Raw genomic sequence first — 26,572 nt, 5'->3', positions numbered from 1 at the left:
AGGGTGTGGGCGAGGTACCACGCGAATACTGTAAAGCAGCGTCAGTAGCTGCTCTAGAGAAGAATAAAACACTTAGAACTAGAAAACAGGATGGCGAGCGTACTCTTGTGGCCGAATTTAGTAGGATCGGAAGATGCGCCAGCGACGGCGAAGCGCGGGCTCAAAAAGAACGTTTTCAATGCTGCTTCCATTTCTGCATCGCGCTTTTGAGCACGCGTCGTCGGCATCGAATCTTACGTATAGGAATAATGCTTTTCCAGATTAAAGTTATAGTAGATACTTTAACGTAAGGTCTTCAAAGGCGGTGAAGAAACTCGGGAAATCTATTGTGTGATGATTGGAGAAGTTGAAGTACTATCCTGTACATCCTATCTATCCTGATATCGGGATGCCCGTAACAGTCTGTTATACCTTCCTGTGCTGCCATCCCGGATGGCTAGGCTTAGCAGGATGTCAAGTTACGTAATCCGTGCCCCGCACTAACGTGTCCGTGCACCTTGTGCACGGATTCATCTCATGCCCCGTGAACACCATCTTAACGATCTCAAATTTGCAGCTGTACAACACCACATAACGTGTTTTATGAGCGAGTCGGTCATACAAGCGAGTCGGTCATACAAGCGAGTCGGTCACCCCACCAACTTTGATCACCTACTCTATCTCAACACACAATGCCTCCACGCCGCGCTCCTCTCGTGCATTCAAATGAAGCAGGTATTTAGCTTGCTCTCTTATCTATAGGTTCTGCCTAAATTTAGAGTACGCAACGCGCTGCTACAGTCTTTAATATCCTAAAATTAACCCTAATTAACTAGCGCGCTAGAAAGCGCGCGACGCGATTGCTAGCCTAACTTAAGGAAGCTTACCTAGAGAGAAGAGGAGGTAATTATTAGCTATATACTTCACCTAGATTAGCGTAGATTTGCGCCTACCGACGCAGCTATACGTAATATAGCTAATAAGCTACTAGCTACGCGCGGCGATAGCTAGGTTAGCATTGAAAGAGGCCGGCCCTGAGGGCAATTGCCAGAAAGAATTAGATGAATTCGTTGACCTAAGATCTATGGAGGGCTATCCGGCTATATAGTTTCTTTAGATAGATATCTTTACTAGTAACCGATTTGTCGGGCGGGTCCTTCGTCCGGTATCAGCAGGTTCTAATGTTCTAGTCTCTAAGGCTTCTAGCTAAATCTTATCTAACTAGGCCTAGCCTGTTATATTACCCCCCCGCTGCCCCTCTATATTTTGTTCGAGCTCTCGGTCCCTCTATTACTATCCCCGCTATAACACACGATCCTTTACCTTACTGCAATCGTTGTTTCTCCGCCTGTGCCTTCTTCGCTTTACCGTGTCCGTGCGCGCAATGCGCGGATTCGCGTAATGCGCGGGGTCAACCACAAATTACTTTCACCTCAACCACCCACAGCGCCACCAATATGGATCCGATTGAAGCTGCGATTGCAGCAATCAACGCGCACGGACCTAGTGAAGGATTCTCGTATACAAAAATTGCAAAAGAGTTTGGAGTTGTGAGATCTACGTTGATCAGAAGGCATAAGGAGCTTACGCAACCCCGCTCCGACGCACATCGAAAACTCCATCCAGATCAAGAAAAGGAGATAGTACAGTATATGCAGGGGCTTACTGCGAAGCGTTTGCCACCTACAAGAGCTATTATACGCTCCGTAGCATCCTCCGTTGCCGGCACTAACGTCAGCGAGAGCTAGGTGAATAGATTTCTTAAAAGAAACTCCAATCATCTTATCTCAAATTAGACTAGGGGCATAGATCGGGCACGCCACAGAGCTAATTCAGGAGTCAAATATAAGCTGTACTTTGACCTGTTACTCAAGAAAATCGAGGAGTATAAGATTAGGCTAGGGGACATCTACAACATAGACGAAGAGGTTTCTCATAGGCGTCACCGGCCGATCAAAACGAGTATTCAGCAGGCGTATGTGGGAGAAAAAGGAGGTTACTACAGGGGTTCAGGACGGATCTCGCGAGTGGATTTCGATCCTAGCTTATATTTGCGCTGATGGATTAGTTTTGCCGCCTAGCATTATCTATTAAGGTGGCTCAGGAGACCTCTAATTGGACTGGGTAGACGACGTTGCCTAATCAGCTCATCTAGTATTTATTAGCTTATCTAAATCTAGAAGGTTGAACAATAAGATAGGGCTTGCCTAGCTTAAGGAAGTGTTTAAGCTAGCTATAAGGTCCAAAACGCTCTATTTACATCGATTACTTATTATAGATAGGCACAGATCTTATATAAGTCAGGAGTTTTTAGACTATTGCAATAAGAACAGGATTCTCCTAACTATCTTTCCTTTTTATTTAACCTATACCCTCTAGCCCCTAGATATTGCGATGTTCAGGCCTCTATTAGCTGCCTATACAAATAAGCTAATTACCTTTACCTACACCACCTAGGGCTTCTCTAAAATAAGAAAAGGAGACTTCTTCCACCTTTTTTAGCCCGCCTAGATATCTACTTTTAGGCCTAAGCTTATTAAAAAGGCCTTCACCGCTACTGGCATCTAGCCACCCAATCTAGCTCGTGCACTTAAAAGATTCACCTATACTACCCCTAAGGTAGTAGATAAGGACGAGGAGTTAACGGAGCCTATCGACGGGTTAGATTGGCGCAGGATCTATTCACTAGTCGTCAAAGTAGCTAAGGGTAAAAGGAGGAGTAGGGAGGTAAAAAGACTCCGGAGAACCATCCATCATCTCGCCACCCAAAATACGCTCCTTCACAAGGAGGTAAGGGGTCTCCTAGATAGGTTGAGTAGAAGGGCTTACTAGCAAAAAAGCTACCCCTTGAAACTCTAAAAAAACAAGGATAACTATCATAGGGTAGCTATTTTCTGGTCGCCAAGGAAGATCCGGGAGGCTAAGGAGCGTAGGATCTAAATAGAATAACTAAGAGATTAGGAGACACTCTAAAAAGCTAAGATGAAAGAGTTAAGAGACTAGGCAAGGTTATACAAGCTTCGATTAGCTCAGGAGAAGCGTGCCGAACGAGAGGCAGCCAGGGAGAGGAGGATGAAGGAGAAGGCCGAGAAGGAGGCTGAACGCGCCCGCAAAAAGGCCGATCGCGACTCCAAAAAAGCTATCCAACAGTCCCAAAACGGTAAGCGTAAGACTTCAATAAGCTCTAGTAATCGCAATAAGCGTCAAAAACGTGTTGCGGATACTGCAGCTGTTGAAGAGGCCTTAGGAGCTGCACTAGCCCTACCACTAAAAGTGAGCCGCTGCGGCCGGAACATCAGATTGCCGAGCAAATATAAGTAGCGCAAAGTAATTAGGGGCATCAAAATACTACTACTCTGTGAAATCTCGCGATAATAGCTTTTGTGTGGTGATCTATAGCCTCATTTTTGGATTTGAGATGGTGTTGTTGGGCGGCGCATTACGCGAATCCGCGCATTGCGCGCACGGACACGGTATTATCGCTGCTTCCGTCGCACAACTTCACTATAGCTAGCCCTCCGAACTCTGTCAAGAAGCGCAAGAACGCCCGCGTTATTAACGACGACGACAATTTTAACTTCGCGTCTCCGCCGTCCTCTAAGCGACAGCAGCGCGCGTCTATAGCGCCGCTTTCGCCTGCTCCTGTTGTAAGTGTAGCTCTATTTATCTTATTTTAGTGTCCTTATTAACTACTAAAAATGCTCGCTTTTAAGCCGTCGTTGTTAAAGTTGGACGTGTCTGCCGCTAAAGCTATCCTCTTAAGTAATAAGTACAGCATTACTACTACTAAGAAGCCTATAGATCCCCTATTATGTGCCTATTACTATCTTAATAGAGTTAATTACGCTAGCTTAAGCCTAGAGGACAGGACTTACTACACCTATAAGGCGAATAAGGTCGCTTATATTACTATAAGTTCTATAATCTCTGCTTCCTCTACCTCTACTGACTCCTAGAGTAGCTACTAGTTCTTATAAAGTAGGCGATCCTAATAGTCCGCCTTCTAAAGGACTTCGAGGTCACCTCTAAGCGCATAGTTATCGCTTCGCTAGGCTCTACTACTTAGGTCTATCTCCGCGCTTAGCTTATTACCTACACGAAGCTTCTAGCTGAGGAGCGCAGCTATAGTAGATATTAAGACTTCTCTAGTAACGTTAACTTAAATAAAGCTAGCATAATAGTAGCTATTATAAGCAACACCGCTATAATAGTTAAGGCCCTAGGGACTCTTAACGAGCAGGTTAATAAGGCTGTTATCTAGATTAGGTGTCTCGTAGGTTATTCCCTTATCTCCTTTAGTCTCTCTTTTTAGCTAACTAGTATATAGAACTACGCTATTATTTAGGTTCGTGTTGCTATTATTAACAAGATCCGCGCGATCTAGTACACCGTCGAGAACTTCGCGGCTACTTAGGAAGTTCTAGTAGCTAATAAGGTGCTTACTTCTTTCTTTAATAGTACTAAGCAACGTGCGTAGGCTACTAAGTATCGTAAGGAGGTCCTGCGTCATCTAGGTCGTGCCGTTAATAAGGATAGTAATGCGAAGTAATTATCTATTATCTCTTTACTTATTCTCTAGCGTTCTCTTAGTAGTCTAGCTTATATTCTAGCATCTTTAGGTAGTCTTCTAAAATAACCTTATAGCTCTTTATTACTTCTTTAATAACTTATTCCTTTCTAACATTTCAATTTTATTTTATAAGTGTCTTCTAGTTATATATGGCATACTCTATTATCTCCTAAGGGATAGCACTCTGTTCCTTATAATCTTCTCCCTTTCCTTACCTCTTCTTATTATCTCCTCTGCTATTACTACCTCTTCCTTTGCTCTTCTCTCTCTTCTTCGTTGCTTCCTTATAATCCCCTAGGGGATCTACGCCTTCCTTCCTTTCTCTAGTTATGTCAGATAATAGCACTGTTGAAGATGAGAGCGTACAGACGCTGGGTTAGACTAGCGCGACCCGGCATCTGAGAGAGCCAATCGGATCACAGGAAGGCTTGGCACCCCCTAGGTGTGCCCACAACCGTAGACAGAACCAACACACAATCAATCATCAATATCATCACCATTTTTACCTATTTCATCAGTATTCCAGACGAGAGTGAATATCTGACAAGTTAGCTCTCCGCTAAGCACTTAAGCGTAGTTTGCTAGGTTCGCCTCTCTAAAAGTTACTAGGTAGATAGCTTTACTTATTTCTATAGGGTTTAGAGAACTTAAGCTAGCTATCTAGAGCCTAGGTATTTTCTATATATTCTTCTAGTTCCTAAGAGCAGACTATATACTTTTTTTACTTAACTAGGTACTAGATCTTTTTCCCTTAGCTATATCTTCTTTCTCTAATAATATCTTCTACTATCTACCTCTCTTCTAGTCGTCTATCTACTAATTTAATAAGTACTAGAGGTCTCTCCTCGTCTAGGGCTTATCCTAGGAGGGGGTTACCTAGGTAGAGTTAGATACGGTCTACGTGGAAAACGTCCTAGATACCTAGCAGCGTGTTTAACTGGAATACGTAAGGGGAGATTACTTCTCGTACCTTATATAAGGCACTCTTCTAGTCTAGCTTCTTACTTAGGCGCCTATTTAATAGGCTATAGCTATATCATAGCTATACCTTATCTCTTACTTTTAGGGCTAGAGACTTTTATTAGTAATAGTTAGCCTACTATTCCTATTCCTATTAGGCCTCTACTATCCTTGCTTATACGTAGGCGAAGACCTTCTTAAACTTCTTAACTATAGCTATAGTAGACGCATCTAGTTAGTAAGAATAGCGTTCTAGTTATTTAGCTATATAGTTTACTTCTTTCTAGATAGGGTCTACGTCGTACCTATACTATAGGAAGAAGAGGCTTACGCCTATAGAGGTCGCGTTTTATCTCTTAATCACTATCTAGGCTATTAGGCAAAGCTTAGCCTAGTCCTTTCAGTCCTAGTAAACGTACGCTTTTAAGTTTCTATAGTGCTATTTATCCTCTTCGTAGATCTATTAGTCTAAGGGTAGTAGGCCGTTAAAACCCTCCGCTTAATCCCTAGCTAGTTACACATTGTAACCTAGAAATCGCTCGTAAACTAGCTTCTGCAGTTAGACACTATTATGTCTAGGAAATAGTAGTACGCTATAACCTTATTAATATAGGCTTAGGCTATAGTCTAAGTAGTAATATTAGTAAGAGGAATTAAGACGAAGTCTTTACTTAGCCTATTTATTACTACTATTAGGTTAGTACACCTATTACTTTTTAGGAGGTTAGTAATAAAGTCTATAAAGACTTCCTTTTAGATCTAGTCTAGTAGTAGGAGGGGTTAGAGGAGCCCTCTCTTTATCTCTCTTTAGGGTTTTAATTATCTATAACGTGGTTCACAAGCGAGTCGCCACCCCAACACAACCGCCGCGCCTGCGCAGCAACTTTACGCAACACCACAATAAATTGCTATACTATACGCAATACTATAGGATTATTCAGAAGCGTCGCTATTATCTGCATCCTTAATTTCTGCCTTGCAGGTGCGGGAGTTGTGTCCAATCTCGCCACAACGGCCGCAGCGTCGCCCTACGCGCACCGTCTTCGCAGGCTCCTCACCCTCCTCACAACCACTACCCTCCCTTTTAGTAATTAGGTTAGATACCTTACTAACTATTAATACCTCCTCTGTCCGTACGTAGCGTCTTTTATAGGTCTTACGCTTTATAAGCGTGTTAACAGCGTTTCGAAGGCGGCCTATTTCCTCCTGCACTAACACTATATTATAAACTATCTACTAAGCGCCTTTACTGAGCTGCTTAACCTGCTTATCTAATAAGCTTGCTAGTAACCCTTAGTAGTTTTGCATGCAATTTCGAATTAGCGTAGATTGCGCCTCTACCTCGCGGGCGTTACGCGGTGTTTGCGCCTCTTAGGCGATAATACCTAGTGCAGGTGGTGTTGGCGTACGTAGCTGTATATCTAGCTTCGATAACACAGCCTCTAGGTCGTATAAGACTAGCCTACCGCCTTAAAACTTAGCGCAAATATTCTTTAGTATAAACGTCTTCTTATAAGCTACTTTAAAGGCTAGTAAAAAGGTTTCCTTATTAATATAGTAGATGCGGCTGCGAGCTAAGAGCGAGATCTTATCGCCGTACGTGCGCTTTAATAGCGAGTAAGGGACAACGTTAAGAAGCTGCAGAAGGTGCGACGAGTGAGGTGGCATACAAAGAGCGATAATCTTGTTCTCCTTGCAGTAGTCCTAGAATTCTATCGAGTAGTAGCTCGTATAGCCGTCGATAATAAGCAGCCTATACGCCCTAGTAGAAGACGCCTTTGTATAGGCGTTAAAGTGCTTAAGCTAGGCTAGCTTAAGGTTATTATTAATCTAGCTAGTAGAAGAGACAGTAATAATCTAATCGCGAGGCAGATCTGCGAACTAGGAGGTGATAAGGACCTTGCCTACAAAGATAAGGAAGGGCGGGATAACGCGCCCTATTATAGAGACGCCTTAGACTAGAGTTACCTACTCGCGATCGCTAGGCTGTAGTTTCTTCTATTTCCTAGGTTTCTCTAAGCCTGTAACTATAAGCTAAGAAGATATCTTGCCTATTATAAAGCCTAACTTATTAAAGTTCTAGGTGTCCTTATCTATAATACTATATTTCGCCTTTATTAATTAAACTAGGCTAAACTGAGGCCTAATAACCGCTAGATCCTCGTAGAGAGCTCGCTAGCGATCGTACCGACGGCTCTAGCGCGTGCGCAGTTTAAGTGTACGTCGTATAAAGTTGTTAACCTAGTTCTTGCCTACAGGCTCGCCGCCGTAATCGCGCAGTAGTCTATTAGCTATATCTCGTACGTGTACCTTCGAGGGCGGTATTCTACAGAAAGACTCGTCGCGTATACGCTGTATAATTACCTCCTCTTCTAGCTTTGTAAGGCGCTTTGTATTTAGCTTATAATCGCGTTGAGGGCGTCATCTAGCGCGTTAGTCAACAAGTGTTCTTTAGGGGACGTTATAGGCAGCTGCAGCGTGTTTATTGCTTCGAAATTAATGTAAATTAATATCTAAGATAGTAAGCTGTAAATCACCCTTAGTATAGGACTTTTGCAATTAATGTGGTTGCGGCATTGCATAAAGTTGCTGCTTAGGCGCGGCGATTGTGTTGGGGTGGCGACTCGGTTGGGGTGGCGACTCGCTTGTGAACCACGTTATACGATATAGTTCTATATAAATATCTAAATATTAGGGGACATTCTTAGCTAAAAGTAGTTGCGTATTAGAATAGCGTACGTGTTCTCTCTGCCTAGGTGACCTACGCTAGGTGAATTATAGGTTTCCGCGATAAGACGTATATACAGGATTAGGTTATCAGGGACTTATTTATAGTTTTAGTAGTAAAGTCTACCTTAATTATCTAATAAGTATTCCGCTAGTAAGACTTTTAAGTTGAGATTTAGGGGAAATTTCTGCTGTTAGAGCCGTAGTGCTGTCTAAGCCTTTTAGTACACTAGGTCCTTTATAGCTGCCGTGTCCTAGAGTTCCTCTATAGGTGTCTCCTCTTCCCCTTCTCTAGCGGGTGTAGCTAATACCTATATTTGTTATCTATCTAGGTCTAGAGCTTTTTGCTATAAAGATATCTCTAATATCTCTATATTATTATAGCTAACTAAAGGTAGCTAAGCCTTAAGTCCTTATAAGGCTCCTACCCCTACTTCCTCCTTATATCTATCTACGTCTAATAGCTAGCTTACTAGCTTAAGTAGCTAGAACTTTTAAGATGCCTTATAGTTATTATCTACGTCTACTAGCATATCCTCCTCTTTCTACGATAGGGTATTAGCCTTGCTATTAACGTTCCTTAGCCTATACTAGTGTCAGATATTCACTCTTATCTGGAATACTGATGAAATAGGTAATGATCGTGATAATATTGATGATTGATTATGTGTGTTGGTTCTGTCTACGGTTGTGGGCACACCTAGGGGGTGCCAAGCCTTCCTGTGATCCGATTGGCTCTCTTAGATGCCGGGTCACGCTAGTCTAACCTAGCGTCTGTACGCTCTTATCTTTAACAGTGTTATTATCTAACACACCCCTTTAGCTTAGACGCTCTTCACGCTTATAAGCTAGGCACTTAGTCCTACTCAAGGCTTACCACGAGATTTTCAAGTTTCTCTTGAATTTCTTCGAGCGGTGCCGAGTTTCTTGCCAGGATTTCCTTAGCGGGGACTAGTCCTAGTTGTTCTAGGAATTCTAGCTATTTGTTTAGTGGCAATAACTTGGTGAGACCATCGGCGATTATATCCGCGGTAGGTATATACTCTACAGAGATCCGGCCTGTCGACACTTCCTGTCTAATCTAGTAATTGTGTATGTCGACATGTCTAAGTTTAGTTTGAAGCTTTAAGACCTCCTTAGTAACTAGGCGAATAGTCTGTTTGTTATCGCATTAAATAGTAATACTAGGAGTGTTAAGCTAGATGTTTAGCTCCTTAAGGAGACAGGATAGGAATAGAGCTTCCTTAGCTACTTAAGATAGAGTAAGGAGCTTAGCTTCTATCGTTGATGTTGTGACAGTGTCTTATTTATTAGCTTTCTATATAATAAGTCTATTAAAGAGCTTAATCGCGTAGCCCTATAAGCTCTTCCTGTCTAGGGTAGTGTTAACAAAGAAAGCATTACTAGCTATCTATAGTCTAGTGCCTCCTCTAAGTTGTAGCGCGAGGTGCTTTGTCGCTAGTAGATATTAGAGGACTTAGTCGGCAGCGTTATAGTGCTCTAGTCTTAGGTTAGAGAGAAAGCGGGCGAGCCGCGACGTCGCAAAGGCGATGTCTAGTCTAGTAGTTATAGCTGCGAAGAGAAGTAAGCCTATCTTGCGCTGGTATTTGTTGATCTCTAATAGGGAGGCGAGGCCGTCTCTTAGTAGTAGTTTGGCAGTCGCCATCGTCGTGTTATATCTAATGTCGGTATAGTTGGCCAGTCTGCTGATCTTGTCTACGTAGGCCGCCTGCGATAGCTAGATTGTCCGCGCCTTTTAGTCTCGAATAATCTCGACGCCGAGGAACTATTGTAAGTCGTTTCCTTTAGTAAAGAGGTATCTGTCCTAGAGGCGGGCAATTACCTACTAGGCGGATTGCTCTATGTCTTTATAGTATACGAGTATAATATCGTCCACGTAGAAGAAGATAATAATGCCGTCTTTAATAAAACAGCAAAGTTCGTGCAGTACTTCCTAGAACCGAAGTTCTTTAAGAGTGCTTATAAACTTTTTCTGCTAGAGGAGCGGGGATATACGCAATTATAATAGTTGGGATGACACCAATTAGATTCGTTCAAGAGTGGGATCATTGATTGCTCTAAGGACCAGAAAGATCAGACGGCTGGTCCGGTATTTGTACATGATGAATCAGTCCCTTGGCACGGATCCGGAGTCTCAAAGACCCGATCTGATCACGTGATCATCCGACGTCCAACATCAAGTCCATTTCCGCGACACACCCCCTAGTCCGACGCTGTCTCAAAAAGTCGGACTGCTATTCGCATGAGTCGGATCACTCATCGTGGTGCCCCTCTATCTTTTTGATCCTCTGTAAGTCAGCCACTAACTGGCGCGCCCCTCTATAGGCATAAAAGCTGCTCCTCTAGTCGCTTTCGACCATCACACCTTGTTCCTTCGAGCTTTTTTTAAAAAAAAATATGCCTGCTGCATAATCATGAGTTCTCCTTTCTGTTCCTATAAAATGCTTAAAAACAAGTGTTCGCAGCCAGTATATGCGGCTGCTCAGTTCCTTCTAGTAGCTTTGACCAGTCTCTTAAAATTGATTGATCGCCAACTATATAGCGGTCCAAAAAATCGTCCTAGATAGGCTATATTGTCCTAGACCTTCTGCTCCTCTGTGTAGAAACCTGCTGAAAAATGACATCCGTATTAGTCAATGTCCTAGTCCTGAGTCTTTTTGCGGTTGAGCGGTTAATCTTGCGTTTTAAAGACTTCGTGAGGTGCGCGGTGATAATTAATAATCCTTGCGCTGTGAATAGTGTGAGGGACGTCAATAGTTGAGATGACCGTATCTGTATTAAGTACTAAGTGAGATATTGCGTGCAGGTTCGAAGACCTGCGCGGGTCGAACTTTGGTGTTCGGCTGTGGCCTTCGCTTAAGGCGCACGGGCCACCTCGCTTACTAGAGGTCGCGGGTTTGATCCATGACACTACCCCCCCAAAAAAGAGAGCAAGTTCCAACGCTCGAACTGCCTTTTTTTTTTTTTTTTTTTTTTTTTTTTGCCTAAAATTGTATACAAAGGAGATACCTATATCGCAAAACTGCTGCATACCAAGCGTGTCGCTTGCAGTGTCCATTCCATTACTACATTCTATTCCCGTTGTCTGTGCACAGTAATTATGGATCATCATCGTGGCGTGGTGACCTTAGCATCTTGTCTTAACAATAGTAACTTTGACAGTCTAGTCCTTGCCACGAGCACAGCGTCTATAAGTCCTATTTCTAGCACAACTTATCGACGCCCTCGATTATAGCAAGCACAACTATATTATCCCAGTCTTATTGTTGGTCTTGTCTGCTGTTGTCACCACTGGCTAGACACGACTAAGAGCGTGAAGTCGCATAACCAGCATATCTTGTTTGCCTGTGAGAGACTTAAACTTCCTGTGCATAGGCGGCTTGTTTGGGTGATCAAGGTGATAGCGCGTCACAGTGTCAGCGGAGTCCGCGAGGTTCATGTATGGTTCCCATGAAGGATTGTCGGGGCCGTCGGGATAGTTTGCCCATCGTACCAAGTATTGGAGCAGGCCTTGGGTAGTCTTGCCCTTGCGACCGCGGGCGCAGGATCCTTAAGCTTCTTATTAATGCGGCAGTCTTCGATTGCTTCGACAGTGTATTCAGTGTCGTCTTCCACTTCTGGGTCGAACTCCGCAGGGACCTCAGGATCTTGTGTTTGTCCAGTAAGTGGGTTGTCGTCAACCAAGTGTAAGAGCCATGGGTGGAAGACATTGTGGATGCGCTTCATGTTAGCGGGAAGATCTAGCTCGTATGCGGTGTTGTTGATGGCGCGAACGATAGTAAAGGGACCGCGGTTCTTTAGGTCTAATGACGCGGAGGGTCTTTTCGTCCGTAGGTTGCGAGTGTCCAGCATCACTTGGTCGCCGACTTTGAAAGCTGGTGCGGGTAGCCTTCCTTCATTGGCGTATTCTGCTTGTTTTGCTTGCGCCCATTGCATTGAAGCTCGCAGCTCGTCCTGCAGCGTTTTCATGCGATCCGCGAAAGCGTCAGCGTTGAGACGTTCTTGTTGCGCAGGCGCAGTCAAGGTCGCAGCGCCTGGCGCTGGCGCAGGGGTTCAATGCCACTCCGTGGGTTGTATCCTTTAGTCGCGAAGAAAGGCGACTTGCCAGTTGTGCTGCTGGTGCTGGAGTTGGCTTCGAATTCAGCTATTGGCAGAAAAAGCGCCCAGTTATCCTGCTCGTAGTTGACATAGGCGCGTAGGTATTGCTTGAGGTAGGAGTTCGCGTTCTCGGTTTGTCCGTCAGTCTGGGGATGGTGAGCGGTCGAGAACTTCGGGCGTACACCCAGACGCTGGCATAGTCGCTTCCAAAAGTAAGAGACAAACTGCGCTCCACGGTCTGAGATAATCTCCTCAGGAAAGCCCTCTTCTCGCCAGATGTATTCGATAAAGGCTACCACAAGGGCGTCGGTGGTCATACTAGCCATTGGGATGAACTTCTTCTTCTTGGTGAGTCGGTCGACTACCACGAGGATGTCAGTGAACGTTTGACCGTTATGCCTGCAGGGCGGCAGGTGAGTGATGAAGTCTATAGAGATGCTGGACCAGTATTTGCTGGGGATTGGTAGCGGATGCAGCAGCCCATGCTTGCCTTCTCGGTATGCTTTGCTCCTCTTGCAAGTCAGACACGCGCGTACATATTGCGCGACGTCCGTGGTCATCCTAGGCCAGTAATACCATCGCGACAGCTTGGAGTATAACTCATGTTTGCCGCTGTGGCCACCGCAGACGCTCTTGTGGGCTTGTTCAATAACTTGGGTGCGAACGGCGCCGGCGGGGACGTAGACCTTGTTGCGCACATAGAGTAGTTCGTCGGTGATCTCGCAATCGCCAAGTTCCAGCCTGAGGTGCTCTTCTCCATGTATGAGTTTGAACGGCAGGCGTCGTAGGCCGTCCTTCTTGGCTTTGACGATCGCCTGCAACACCTTATCATCCTTGTATGCTGCCTTGATATTGTCAAGCAGAGCATCAATAGTCAGCTCGTTGTTCGGTGGCGCGGGCACATTAATTGCGGCGGGCGTCTCGTTTGGTATCGCGGGCGCACTAGTTGCGGCGATTGGCGTTGTAATAGGCGAGATTGTAACGTTATCGGCTGCACAGAGCGATCTTTTGCTCGTGAGGTCATGGGAGACGCCGTTTTCTCCCCCCTCAGGCTCGATGCCAGGCAGTGCGGCGAGGACGGCGTACCGTTCAGAGATGTTGTCTTCCTCGCTAAGTTGATACAGCATTTGCGCGACTGCGGGGATAGAGTCAGGAAGGGTGCGCTGTGTGATGAGATTTGCGAGGTAGACTGCATGGCGAGAACCTCCATCCTTGGCGATGTTGATGGTGCAGACGCGCGCTTCAGGATCGACTTGGTCAGGCTTGATGACTACCTGGAGTTGATGCCGACGGCGGATGTCGTCGGGTGACTCGGGTAGGTCGCCAGGACGCCTTGTCAAAGCGTCTGGCTTCGTGCCCTGCTTGCCTGGCCTGTACTTGATAATGAAGTTGAACTCTGCCATGAATTCCGCCCAACGGGCTTGGCGTCTGTTGAGGCGCTTTGTGGTCATAAAGGTCTGAAGGGCTTGATGGTCAGACAACACCATAATAGGATCATCAGTACCAGACAGCTCAAAGCGCCATTGCTCAAAGGCGTTGACAATAGCTAGGAGTTCCTTGTCGTATATCTCATAATTGCATTCCGCAGGGTTCATCTTGTGCGATAGGAAAGCAACTGGGCGGAGGACTCCTGTCGCGTCCTTCTGAGAGAGGATAGCTGCAGTAACGAAATCTGAGGCATCGGTTTCCAACCAAGTCTCTAGGTCAGGATCGAAGTGTGCAAGGACTCCTGCAGTCTTAAAGGCGTCCTTAAGTCGATGGAAAGCTTGTATAGCTTTGCTATCAGCGATGAGCGGGAACTGATGTCTCTGGTCCTTGCCTTCGCCATCCTTGCGCGTGAGTTCTGTCAAGGCTTTTGCGATGTAGGAGAAGCCTTTGATGAAGCGACGGTAGAAGTTGGCGAAACCAAGGAAAGACTGGACGTCTTTGACTGAGCGCGGTATTTGCCAGTCTAGTATAGTGGAGACCTTTTTTGGATCCATTTCGATGCCCTCTGTAGTGAGGATGAGGCCTAGGTACTTCACTTTCTTGACCTTGAATTTGCACTTCGTGGGATCAAGATGGAGGCCAGCGTCGCGTATCTTAGAGAGGACCTTGATGACGTCGGCTTCATGAACTGACTCGTCATCGTCGCAGGTGTATATAAGGACGTCGTCGAGGTAAGCTGTACAGATATCGTCAAGGTACTCGCGGAGTGTCTCATTGATAAAGGTCTGGAAAGTGCCAGGCGCATTGCAGAGGCCGAAGGGCATGACAACGTATTCGTATAGCCCATACCGAGTGAGAAAGGCTGTCTTTTCTTCATCGCCTTCTTTGATCCGAACAGTGTTGAATGCAGCCACAACGTCGACAATCGTCATCCATCGTACCTTGGCCATGCGGGCCAGCGTTTCCTTGATGGAGGGTGGAGCGTTGCGGTTCTTCTTGGTGATGGCGTTGAGCTGACGGTAGTCAACGCAGATGCGAAGTCCGCCACCTGGTTTCTTGACAACTAAGACAGGTGACGCGTACGGAGATGTGGACGGTCGGATGAATCCGCGTCCGAGCATGTCGTCGATGTAGGCCTTGATGGCCCTGGTCTCCGTTCGTGTGAGCCCATAGATCTTAGGCTTGTGAATGCGTCCGTCGGTGTCAATCTCATGGTCAACGCCTTCGCGATGAGGTGCCAACTTCCCTGCTTGTATAGGACTGAACAAGTCTGGCATCTTGCTGTACAACCAGTCTGGCACCAGTTTGCGGATCTCCGCTTCCGTCATATGTGGACTCTCCATCTTGTTCATATAGTGGTCGTAGTCCTCTTGTGTGACGGCGGCGAGGCGGGCGATGTTGCGTTTGAAGGAGTCTAAATCGCAATCGTTATTGTCGTCTGGAGGGTCAGCAAGCTTCTCCCAGTCTTGTGGTTCGACCCAGATGGCTTCGTCTGGGTTGTGCGCAGCCATGAGGTAGGCGGCCTTGGCGGTGATAATGCAGATCTCGCCCACGGGCGTGGTTTGCCGAGATTCTGAAAGTGATGGAGTCTTGCCGTCGCCGTATACTGTCTCAGGGAGACCGTGGTCGAGACAACATGAAGTACAATGTGAAGAAGAGAACTTCATGCTCCGCGGTGAGAAGGTGAGACCGGGGTCGTGGTCTTCCAGCCAAGTCATACCAAGGATAAGATCAAAGTCTCCTACGTCAGCGACGAAGCACACGACTGGTGATAAGTGGCTGCCGTGTTTGACTTGGATTTCCACGGCTTCATTCAATGTATCAACAACCTTCCCATCCGCGAGAGAAAGCTGGATAGGTGAAGAGGTAGACATTATGGGCAGGCCCATGGCTTTAGCCCATCGCCTGTTCACAAAGGAAGCGCTAGCGCCTGTGTCGATAAGAGTAGTTGTCTTTTTCCATTCCTTAGAAGAAGTGAGGGTGTAGGAGTCGTAACGTAGTTGTTTAGTAGATCGAAGATGGCCCTTAACGGCGATCGCAGAGATGTAGTGGTCTTGGACGTCTTGTGAGTTGTCCTGATCTCCGACTTCTGGAGATAGTATCCTGGCGGCAGCGACCTTGAGACGGTTATGGTTTTCTCGCGTCTCGCGGTTCTGTTGTATGTCCTTGCGCCAGTCTAGCTCCTGAATGCGACTGTTATCAGGAGCGTCTAGTTTTCCGAAACTGGCTCGCCCATGTCGTCCAACTCAGGCTCCTCTTCAGTGGAAGCATTAGAGTCGTCGTCTTCGGCGTCGAAGTCCGCTCCCATAGCATAGAGATGCATACTACTAAGCTTAGGCTTGATTTGGTCCCAGTCTAAGATTGCGCAACCCTTCTTATCGCGCGCCTGGTGACCAGTCTCGCCACAACGGAAGCAGACCTTAGCCTTAGCCATTGCGTCCTTCTGCCACTCTGTGCGCGTCGTAGTAGCTTCGCGATGTTGTCCTCGGCCAGAGCGAGCCTTTCGTGCAGGATTACGATCATTTGGGGAGCGCGTGCGCGGCTTGGTGCGAGGTTTGTCAGCAGCGGTCTTGCCTTGATTAATCTGTTTCTGTGTTAGATCAGACTTGCGGGCGGCGTCAAGGAACTTGACAAGAGCATTCTCTTGCTCATCGTCAAAGGCGTGTGAGGCGGCGGCGGCGAGGCCAGGTCGCAGGAAAGCGCGAGCGTAGCCAATCATGGCGCTGTCTGGAAGCTTCACTAGGCGACACACGCTCATAAAGCGCCCACGCCAATCTGCAAAGGATTCAGACGATCCCATCTTGAGAGAGCCATCAGCGAGTTGCGACTGTGCTTCTGAGACCTTCTCGTAGGTAGAGCGCGCGTAGTATGGGTCCAGTCCTTCAAGAAGGTCCAAGTAGTGTTCGAACTTGAGATCGTCAATATATTGCCATGCTGCGCCGTGCCATCTCCAAGTAGGCCAATTGCTTGTCTTCAGGCAGAGATTCGCACTTCTGGATGGCTGACCGACGCCACTTGTCGTAGTTCTTGGTATCATCGTTGCCTTTCCAGACTTCAATGTCGGGGAGCTTAAAGGAAAGGCTTAGACCTCCAACTGTGGACGCTGCCTGTTGTACTGATTGCTGGCCGTTGTATGGAGGAGGGTAGTGTTCGAACTTGAGATCGTCAATATATTGCCATGCTGCGCCGTCCACCTTCATCTCCAAGTAGGCCAATTGCTTGTCTTCAGGCAGAGATTCGCACTTCTGGATGGCTGACCGACGCCACTTGTCGTAGTTCTTGGTATCATCGTTGCCTTTCCAGACTTCAATGTCGGGGAGCTTAAAGGAAAGGCTTAGACCTCCAACTGTGGACGCTGCCTGTTGTACTGATTGCTGGCCGTTGTATGGAGGAGGGATATATCGGTGAGGATCTTGGTTCAACGGATTCGCGCGATCTCGGCGGGAGCGGGAGCGCGATCTTGAGTGAGAGTCGCCGCGAGGGCGAGGCGCAGGCCGAGTAACAACAGGAGTGGCTTGTCGGCTAGGATACGGGTTAGGTGATGCAGTGCGGCGATCTGTACGGCGCTCAGGTGACTCGTGTCGTCGGTTGCGCTGAGTAGATAGATGACTGTTACGACCGCGGTCCTCGCGACGCTGCAAGGTGTACGGGCGGAAGTTATGATCATATCGCTGAAGGCGCGCAACAACGTCATTGTACTCACGCTGTTGCTGAGTTAGAGAGGTCTCTAGCTTGCGGGTATTCTCAGTAGCTTGGACAAGTTGTTCTTCAAGTGCGCAGTTCTGGGCGACCACATCTTCGTAGTCGGCGTCGCGTTCTGCTTCTCGTACCAGCTAAGCTTAGCTTCAGCCTTAGTGATGCGAAGGCGTAAGCGGTTAACAGCGGCTTCGTGAGCTTCCTTGGTTATTGCATCGATGTTCGCGTCCAGGATAGGAGCGCAAGCAGCGGCGAACTTCATGAGCTCAATAGCTAGAGAGCGCAGGAACGCGGTGTTTGAAGTGGCTAGCTCCAATAAGTCGTCGTCAGTGCAGACGGGGACTTGGAATTCTTCCAGGGGAGATTCTCGGCCTAGGTACAGCTCAAATTCATCCTCAGTCTCGTTTTGTACAATAGTGATGAACGTGAACTCAGAGTGAGTAATCTTGGCAGACAAGACGTTCTTGTTTCTGAGGGATTGGAGTCGACAACTGCCAACTATAACATCGTAGATGTCGGCAGGGTCGTGTGGTACCATTGTGGGCTCTTGGCTGTCTCCTTCTGTAACTGGAAGTGCGGGGTAGCCGAAGGTGCTTCGACGGCCTGGTTCGGATCGACGAACAGGCTCATGCTTAGGAGCGGGCCTTGGCTAATAGTTTGTTGGGTGTCGGATGCAGTATCCTTAGGTCGCTCGCGGCTGGAGTCTTGGCTGCGGGGGGTCGCGGGCGCTTTGTCTTTGCGCTTCTTGCGGCCAATAGGAAGTCAGTCACGCTGGGCTGTGGAGGAGGCTGCATGTCGCTAGATCGGCGGGGGTGGCGGCCGCCGGTAGAGACGTTGTCGCTAATGGCGTTGATAGTTCTAAACATTTAAGGTGTTGGGTGTGGTTAATGTAGGTGGAGAAAGAGAGTGGTTATGATTGTGAGAGAGTGCGTCAAATGTGGGCGGGGAGCACAGCTGATTATTTGCTGTCACACTCCTGACTCCTTGCTCGAAGTAAAGCGGTGAGCCAAACCGTCTACCAGTCACCAAGGTGATGCGATACCGTCGCAATCGTTCCAGTGCAATCGCGATACTCTCAATCGCGACGCGGTACTGGCAACGTCCTTCGATGATGGGCTTCTAGCACAACACGCCTTCCGCTGTCAGCACAATAGCTTGTATCGCGCGCGTACGAGGGCCAATGACAATTGAGTTCCACTCCGCAGTCGTATAACAGAGCCTCAAAGTCCCAGTTGGCGGCGCGCGAGCTATCCTGATGCGGGTCTGTGACCGAAGATGGGGGACGAGTTGTCGCCGTCTCAGCCGCGGGGTTGCGGGGTTGCTGTCACGAGCAATACTGATTGCGCGCTGAGTTCTTCGGTGCGGTCACTTTCCGCGCGTGTCCTAGGTACCGTATGGTAGACGCAATATAGTGTGAGGGACGTCAATAGTTGAGATGACCGTATCTGTATTAAGTACTAAGTGAGATATTGCGTGCAGGTTCGAAGACCTGCGCGGGTCGAACTTTGGTGTTCGGCTGTGGCCTTCGCTTAAGGCGCACGGGCCACCTCGCTTACTAGAGGTCGCGGGTTTGATCCATGACAAATAGTTGTCAGATTTTTATGGATGGGATCAAGTGTGTATTCTCTGTGTCTGTCTACGGCTCTGTCTGTGGGAGGTGGCCTCGCCTCGGGCTTGGCAGTGCTAAGTCCCGGCGCTAGCCCTGGTTTGGGGGTCTCATGTCCTTCCCCAACCACCATCGGCTCGATCATGGAGCAAAACCTCGCCTCAATCTGACACACCCCCTCAGCTCGGCGCTCCTCGGCAGCCTGAGGTGGAGTGGTCTTTGCGACATTCATACCGGACTATATAACAAGACTTTCCATCTTCTCCAGAATTTCCTCTGGATCTGCTTCCTCTACGTCTCGTTCCTTCACTTCAACCAGTCCGACCTGCGTCAAGAACTGGGGCCAGTTGTTGGCAGGCAGGGTCTTCGTGAAACCATCGGCGAGCATTTCGCCAGACGGTACATACACGACTCTGATAGACTTTCGCTTTGCCTCTTGCCTCAGCCAGTGATTGTGGATGTCCACGTGACGGAGTTTCGTCGTCAGCTGAGAGATCTCCTCGTTGATCAGCCGGATCGTCTGCGTATTATCGCACTGTATCGTAATTGTCTTCTCCGTCAACTCTACCGAAGCTCCTCTAGCAGCATCCGCACAAACATGGACTCCTTAGCCACTTGCGATAGCGCGAGGAGTTCTGCTTCGGTCGTAGATGTCGTGATGGTATCTTGTTTGTTCGCCCTCCATGCGATCAGTCCTCCAAATAGCTTGATAACGTACCCTTGGGAGCTCTTGCGATCCGCGGTGTTGTCCGCAAAGGATGCATCGCTAGCTACTACCAATTGGTCGTCTCCTCCGAATGATAAGGATAGAAGCTTGGTTGACTCCAGGTACAACAGCACTCGGTCAGCGGCTTCTTGATGTAGTGGACCAGGGTTTGTGAGGAACCGGGCGAGTCGTGATACTGGGAATGCGACATCGGGTCGGGTGTTGACGGCGGCGAAGAGTAACGATCCAATCTTGCGTTGATACAAGTTAATCTCTCCAGGAGTCGCCAAACCCTCACGTGCAACTAGTTCGACTCTAGCCATTGGTGTGTTGTGTCGTTGGTCCTTGTTCGTTGCCAGCCGTGCAATCTTCTCAACATAAGCTTTCTGTGACAGCCAGATCTTTCGCTTCTCTCGGTCCCGTATAACTTCTACTCCTAAAAACCACTGCAAATCCTTTCCTCCGGTCAGGTTGTATCGCTGTTTCAGTTCCTCTTCCACTTTCCGAGCTACTTCCGCGTGCCGTTTCGAAGAGGCAAGGATAATGTCATCAACATAAAAGAAGATGAACACTCCGTCTCGGATCATGCAGCAAGGTTCGTGGGGAACTGGCGAGAACCCGATTTCTAGAAGGAAGGCAGTGAAGTGTCTTTGCCAGAGCAATGGCGAGATCCGTAGGCCGTACAGCGCTTTGTTTAGTTGCAGTATTGTTCCCTGCTTCCTGTATCCTGGGGGCATCCGCATGTACACTGTTCGATCAATATCTGCGTTGACGAAGGCGTTCGATACGTCGTATTGCTTCAGCTCTAGGTCAAACCGGGCCGCAATCGACACTAGCATCCGAAACGATCTTCCGGCCAGTGTAGCAGCGTAGGTTTCTTGTGCGGTGACATTTCGTTGCTGGTCTCCACGCACTACCAATCGCGCCTTACACTTCTGGAATCGATGGTGCTTGTCAAATTTGTAGGTGTATACCCACATTGAGTCCAGTACCTGCTGGTCGGTCTTCCGAGCCGTCTTCGCCGGGACCTCTGACCAGGATCTGGTTTCCTTGTGGCTATGGAGATGTGTAATCTCAGCCTCTTTGAAAAAATAGAACAACTCGTGATCCTCTCGCAGGCCGTTCGCTTGGGGAGGCGGTGGCAGCTGGCTGCGATGAGGCTTCTTGCCGTTTCGCATCATACGCTCAAGCTTTGCCTTGTCCAGTCGCTCTCCTGCCAAGTTTTGAACGTTTCCTGCCTTGGTGCCTGCCATAAAGGCGGCTGCCCATGGCTCCTTCAACATCCTGTGTTCCGGATGGAGGATACCACTCGCGAGACCTTGTTTGCCGTAGCTAGTGTCAAGACCTTGTTTCCCGTAGGCAGTCTCTTCGGATTGTAGGCCGTAGCCTCCGGCATCGCATTGTTCGCGTGGAACGCCTGCGGATAGACCATGTTCGCGCTGTGCGCCAGTCTGTACACCATGTTCGCCGTAGCTAGTGTCAAGACCTTGTTTCCCGTAGGCAGTCTCTTCGGATTGTAGGCCGTAGCCTCCGGTATCATCGTCCCTGAAGGGGTGTTCCACATTAGTTAGCATTTGAGCAAGCAGTGCTGCCGGTGGGGGCGTATGTGGTGGCGTCGGATAAGGTACTACCTTCCTTCCCGCCTCATCATACTCGAGCCGCCCATTTTCCGGCGCTCTAGCAATGGTCTCATCTTCGTAGAAAGTTCCAAGTTCTTCCCGTGTGGGATTTGGTCCAGGGGGCAGTTCAATAGTTCGAATCCATGCTGCTATCTCCTCTGTAGTGCTATGCATAAGATTGTCCATAACCTCTTTATGCTCTCCACTATATACGACTTCCTCGTCGAATACAACGTCGCGAGTGCTAATGACCTTGCCTATAGATGGTACCCAAATTCGGAATATGTTCGTCGAACGGTAACCAACTAAGTACCCTATCCAGGCTTTCGGGTCAAATCTCTGTAGACGTCCTTTTCCTCGCTTCGTGTCATCCGTCATCGCAAATGCCTTACAGCCGTACGCTCGTAAATGCGACAGGTTGGGCTTGCGTGGTGATGTAACAACTCCATTCTGGAAAGCGATTGCCGTGAAGAACATCTCGTATGGAGATCTCCAGCGGTTCTGATATTTCGGCGTCCTGTTGTGTAGGTAGACGGCGGTCCGGGCGATTTCCGGCCATTGGTCCCACGGCAGATGTGCATCGAGTCGCATTGCTCGACCCTTTTCTTTTACCACACCCCCTGAGCGTTCGGCTCCTCCGTTTTGCGCTTGCGTATCGGGGGCGGAAGGCTCGAGTACTATACCTCTTGTTCTGCACCATCTGGCGACCTCTGGCTTCACGGAAAATATCTCGTTGTCCGTCTCAATAACCTTTACCGTTATACCAAATTGATTCATCATAAAGGTGACTAACATCTTAAGGCTTTTAAGGATGACTCTTGCCGTTCGGTTGTCACTAAGATAGAAATCCCATATGTATCCCGTAACGCGGCAGTTAATAAGCATCTGACTCTTCTCCTTGGTCGTACTTTCTGCTTCGTAGTCGTGAAAGTCGATCGCAACTCGCTCTCCCGGACCTTCTAAAATAGTCCGGGGCGTCCGTCGTATCATTCGCTTCGACTTTGATATCCCACAGGCATCGCATTTCACTGTGGGGACCCCGACGATCTTCACCCCTCAGATTGGTTCACTAGGTGTTCTAGGGCGTCGGATCCAGGGTGGCCAAGTCTCTTGTGCCAGACTATAGCCTCAGCTCGTTTTCGTACGGCTGTCCTGCGCGTTGGCTGCTGCGTTGAAAACGCTGCTCGCGCCTCAGCGTCATTGAGTTCCAGTATCCATTGTCCGTACTTCTCGTGTAGTACTGCCAGTTCGCTATCGTCGGACCGTCGGAGGATTGTTGGGTCGGATTTGGTGTCCCACCAAAGACCTTGCCGGCGGAGTATCCGGAAGGAGACAAGACTGCAGTGTAGGTCAGGGCAGTAGGCGACGTTCTCGAGGTAGAGGAGACGGTGACCGTCTGCGCTATCTACTCTCAGAGTAACTGAACCGTATGCCTTAATCCACACCCTTGTATTGCCTGCCCAGAGGAAGTCTCCTGTCATAGGCGGTCGAATATTCGTGAATCGTCCGAGGTCGTTGCCGACGTGTATAGTGGTTCCGGAGTCCATTATGTAAGAGCGTTGAAGTGGGTACTTAGATTCCTTTGCCATAAATGATGAGGCACAGATTATAAGGTTGATCTGGCCTATGTTCCGGCCTTCTGGTCACTCGACAGTATCCTCTACCGGAGTGCTCTGTGACTTCTTAATCTGGGGTGTCCCTAATTTAGCTCTCTTGGCTCCCCTTATCTCTTGTTCGAGATCAGTGTCGCTATCAATTCGGTGCTGAGCCATCGTCTTCAGTGTTTCACGTGGCTTCCACCAAACAGGGGCGTTGTGCGGAAACGCGTACCAACAATCCTTTAGTTCGTGCTGTTGGTCGCATACCTTGCATTGTTTCCTATCCTTGCCCGGTCCGGGAGTCTTTCGGCTTTTGCCGCGACCTCGCTTTCCTGGGGCCTTCTCGGCGGCGTCATCTGCGTCTTCGCCGTTCAGTTGAGGTCCACTTGCTACAAAGGCGGCCTTCGGGACCTTGTGTTTGATCGGATGCAACAGTGAGGCGTACTCTCGGAACTGTTTAATCATCATCCGTACAGTGACACGTGGGTCTTTATTTCCACCGGCCATGAACGCGGTAGTCCATTCTGGTGATGGTTTGAGAACTGCTTTGACGAAATCCTCCTTGATAAACTCTTCGTCTTGGCATTCAGGTATGCCAAGGGCCTTGCCTTCCGTGATTGCATGGTCCATCTCAGTTAGCCAGGTCTCCCACTGTGCTAACAACCTCATCGGTTTTTGGGCCGCGAGGTAACGTTCTCTCGCACGTTTGAGTTCCTCCTTCGTGTCAATCCCAACATTTGCGGCTAAGTTTTCAATCCACTGCCGATGGGAAAGACCTGCCTTGCAGCAGTTGTAGAAGAGGTGTTGTGACACAGTCTTCCTTATGTGCTCGGTGAGCTTTCCAAGTCCGGTCCGCTCTTGTTGATATCTCTGGTTAAGTATTCTAAACTCTTCTAGTTGTATTCGGTAATAATCGATATCTTCTTTATAGGACGTCTTCGCGTTCGTCGCGAGGTCCGAGGGTCGTACCGGTACGTAGGCTGGCGCTTCGGCGCTATCGTCGCCGATCGCTTGGCGATATTGGGTAACGTGCAGATTCGTCGCTGCAGTTGATGGCTGATAGCTTTTCCCACACTTGGTATGCGGCGCATTCCGCTTGTAGTTGTTGGTACCATTTAGCCCAATTGGTATAATCCGTTAGGATCACTGTTGGATCTCTGTTTGATAGTACAGACATCTTGTCGATGAGTTTTGATGACTCTTCGGTTCGGCGCTTACGTGTTGTAGCGTGGGGATCGTCGTATTGACGGTATTTGTAGTATAAAGTAACTTTGATTGACTCTTCTGTACTCGGTACAGGCAGTGAGACTCTTAATTGTCAGATTTTTATGGATGGGATCAAGTGTGTATTCTCTGTGTCTGTCTACGGCTCTGTCTGTGGGAGGTGGCCTCGCCTCGGGCTTGGCAGTGCTAAGTCCCGGCGCTAGCCCTGGTTTGGGGGTCTCATGTCCTTCCCCAACCACCATCGGCTCGATCATGGAGCAAAACCTCGCCTCAATCTGACAATAGTCGGAGATTGTTTGTTATGCTAAAAACTAGTTGGCGAGCATCACACTAGCAACGCTGAGAGCGTTGCCCCCGCTAGGCTAGCGCTAATCCCTAATATTAATGCCTATAGCTTAGTCCTTTGCTTAGCTGCTCTATGTTTTCTACTTTACTATTACAACAATCCTCACTATCGCCTTTACTCCGCACTATTACTCCTTCGAATTCCCGCACAGCACGCTCTCCACTCTTCTCGCCTTCGTTCTCCTTTGCTCTTTCTGCTCGTCTTCGTCGTCGCCGCTCTAGTTATGGTAAGTTTGAGCAGCTGCGCAGCAGTAAGTAAGCAAGATACTAACAAAATACAGCCTAGGACTACTCGCGGCAAGGCCGCTCAACGAGCTAATGCCGAATATACTCGCAACTCTAAGATCACTGCCTCTAGTAGCTTGCGTTCGATCGGCGCTCCCTATTCTACTGCTAGTAATTGCTCTAGGCCTAAGTCTCGTCGCCGCACCACCTCTCTAATTAACGATAATATAAGCCTATTTTCCCGCTCGTCTGTTAAGAAGCAATACAACTCTTAAGCTAGTGCTCTTCGCAAGTTCGCCTGCGAGCGTTGCGTTAAGCGGTAGGCTTTAAACAATAGTAATAGGCTTTGTTATGATTAGGCTAATAGCAAGAGCAGTTACTGCAAGGCCTGCAGGAGCTATATGTGTGCTCTAGTATAAGTTTCGCGCTTAGTCCCTAATCTTAATTAGATTAGCTAATGCTGTTCCTAGCGACGAGTCGATCGCTAGTGACGTTTACGCCGCCATAAAGCAAGGCATGCGTGAGCAGCGCAAGGACGCTTCCTTTGTAAGTAATGCTCTAGTTAATTAATAGCTTGTGCATAGCTAACAAGGTTATATAGCATATTATTAAGAAGTACCACAATATCGTCTTTAAGATAATCTAGAAGCTTAATAATCGCATTAAGTCTGAGCGTCTATCTACTCGCGCTTCTAAGAAGGCCCCCGTGTCCTATAACAATAATGATTAATTCGTCTCTAAAGAGGGGGACGTCGTTTTTAACATTAATAAATACTATGCCTGCTCTACTTAGAAAGAGGAGGACTATGTTAATCTCTCTGGCGAGGCTGACTACACTACGCCTACTCGTAAGACGAGCATCTTTCGCTAGGATAAGTATAATCCTTTTCTTGATCGTGAGCCTTCTGCTAGTCCTTCGTCTGCTCGAAAGCCTTAGCGTTTTGCTGTTCCTAATCGCGCTGCTGTTCGTTGCAAGTCTATTTAAGACTTTGCTAATCGCATTAGCAAGATAGCTATTAAGTTTGCTAAGAAGCTTAAGCGTGATGAAGCTTAGGTTCTTTTCTTTTCTGTTGATCTCTTGCTCCTTCTTAGGTAAGCCTCGCTGATGACGCATTCTAGCTAATTAAGGCCTTTAGCCTTAAGCCTTGTATAGTAGTTTCCTTAATCAGACTAATTTCCTTAGACAACGCTTTATTAATTAGCGATCTATTATTTCGTATCTTGAAGATTAAGCTGTGCCTTAAACTTCTTAAACTGTTGTTGGGTCAACGACTTTGTGAGACCATCGGCTAGTATTAAGCTGGTCTCTAGGTATTCTACCTAGAACGATCCCTTTGCGTGCTCCTGCCTAAGCCACATGTTCTGAATGTCCACATGTTGTAGTCTTGTTGTGATCCGCTTATTTTTCCTAACAACCAGCTAAATCGTTTGTTGATTATCGCACTAGATCTTCTAAACGTCCCTAAGATTAAGGGTTAGTTCCTTAAAGAAGCGCTTAAGTGCTATAGCTTCTTTAGCTGTATGCTTAAGAGCAAGGAGTTTAGCTTTAGTAGTCGAGGTAGTCACTGTGTTCTAGCGCGTCGCTTTCTAGAAGATCGCGCCGCCAAAGAGCATCGCAATATAGCCGTGCGATGAGCGACGCGTTTCCGGATCATCCGCAAAAGACGCGTCGCCACAGATAACTAGGTCTAGTCTATTGTAGTGCCTATACTAGATAGCATCCTATCGAGTCCTGTATAGATACATAATCACTCGTTCCACCGCCTTTAT

The 26,572-nt window shown here is 47.8% G+C and overlaps 9 protein-coding genes across 9 annotated transcripts; 3 read left to right on the top strand and 6 right to left on the bottom strand.

Annotated features, from left to right (window-relative positions):
• Nucleotides 1–1,436: 1,436 nt before the first annotated feature.
• On the top strand, nt 1,437–1,731 carry PtrM4_070520 (uncharacterized protein; the record flags this gene model as incomplete). Its single annotated transcript, XM_066105914.1, has 2 exons — nt 1,437–1,627; nt 1,728–1,731. 2 exons carry the CDS (start codon nt 1,437–1,439, stop codon nt 1,729–1,731), a joined length of 195 nt encoding a protein of 64 aa, XP_065964541.1.
• A 1,320-nt stretch (nt 1,732–3,051) lies between these two features.
• Nucleotides 3,052–3,300, top strand: PtrM4_070510 (uncharacterized protein; the record flags this gene model as incomplete). The annotated part of the gene is made up of 2 exons (XM_066105913.1): nt 3,052–3,252; nt 3,298–3,300. The coding sequence occupies 2 exons, from the start codon at nt 3,052–3,054 to the stop codon at nt 3,298–3,300; spliced, it is 204 nt and encodes a 67-aa protein (XP_065964540.1).
• Nucleotides 3,301–11,692: 8,392 nt separating this feature from the next.
• PtrM4_070500 (uncharacterized protein) lies at nt 11,693–12,226 on the bottom strand (the record flags this gene model as incomplete). Its single annotated transcript, XM_066105912.1, has 1 exon — nt 11,693–12,226. The coding sequence occupies one exon, from the start codon at nt 12,224–12,226 to the stop codon at nt 11,693–11,695; it is 534 nt and encodes a 177-aa protein (XP_065964539.1).
• Nucleotides 12,227–12,337: 111 nt separating this feature from the next.
• PtrM4_070490 (uncharacterized protein) lies at nt 12,338–16,502 on the bottom strand (the record flags this gene model as incomplete). Its single annotated transcript, XM_066105911.1, has 3 exons — nt 12,338–12,379; nt 12,445–15,976; nt 16,030–16,502. 3 exons carry the CDS (start codon nt 16,500–16,502, stop codon nt 12,338–12,340), a joined length of 4,047 nt encoding a protein of 1,348 aa, XP_065964538.1.
• Nucleotides 16,503–16,701: 199 nt separating this feature from the next.
• On the bottom strand, nt 16,702–18,017 carry PtrM4_070480 (PRP38-assoc multi-domain protein; the record flags this gene model as incomplete). Its single annotated transcript, XM_066105910.1, has 2 exons — nt 16,702–17,616; nt 17,664–18,017. 2 exons carry the CDS (start codon nt 18,015–18,017, stop codon nt 16,702–16,704), a joined length of 1,269 nt encoding a protein of 422 aa, XP_065964537.1.
• Nucleotides 18,018–19,323: 1,306 nt separating this feature from the next.
• PtrM4_070470 (uncharacterized protein) lies at nt 19,324–22,400 on the bottom strand (the record flags this gene model as incomplete). The annotated part of the gene is made up of 2 exons (XM_066105909.1): nt 19,324–19,663; nt 19,684–22,400. 2 exons carry the CDS (start codon nt 22,398–22,400, stop codon nt 19,324–19,326), a joined length of 3,057 nt encoding a protein of 1,018 aa, XP_065964536.1.
• A 59-nt stretch (nt 22,401–22,459) lies between these two features.
• PtrM4_070460 (uncharacterized protein) lies at nt 22,460–22,957 on the bottom strand (the record flags this gene model as incomplete). Its single annotated transcript, XM_066105908.1, has 1 exon — nt 22,460–22,957. The coding sequence occupies one exon, from the start codon at nt 22,955–22,957 to the stop codon at nt 22,460–22,462; it is 498 nt and encodes a 165-aa protein (XP_065964535.1).
• Nucleotides 22,958–23,053: 96 nt separating this feature from the next.
• PtrM4_070450 (uncharacterized protein) lies at nt 23,054–23,638 on the bottom strand (the record flags this gene model as incomplete). The annotated part of the gene is made up of 1 exon (XM_066105907.1): nt 23,054–23,638. One exon carries the CDS (start codon nt 23,636–23,638, stop codon nt 23,054–23,056), a length of 585 nt encoding a protein of 194 aa, XP_065964534.1.
• A 1,163-nt stretch (nt 23,639–24,801) lies between these two features.
• Nucleotides 24,802–25,448, top strand: PtrM4_070440 (uncharacterized protein; the record flags this gene model as incomplete). Its single annotated transcript, XM_066105906.1, has 5 exons — nt 24,802–24,804; nt 24,859–24,973; nt 25,179–25,215; nt 25,273–25,348; nt 25,404–25,448. The coding sequence occupies 5 exons, from the start codon at nt 24,802–24,804 to the stop codon at nt 25,446–25,448; spliced, it is 276 nt and encodes a 91-aa protein (XP_065964533.1).
• Nucleotides 25,449–26,572: the final 1,124 nt, after the last annotated feature.

Source organism: Pyrenophora tritici-repentis, chromosome 2, assembly GCF_003171515.1.
Source record: "Pyrenophora tritici-repentis strain M4 chromosome 2, whole genome shotgun sequence".
Classification (NCBI taxonomy): domain Eukaryota; kingdom Fungi; phylum Ascomycota; class Dothideomycetes; order Pleosporales; family Pleosporaceae; genus Pyrenophora; species Pyrenophora tritici-repentis.
This window is presented reverse-complemented; position numbering and strand designations above follow the sequence as displayed.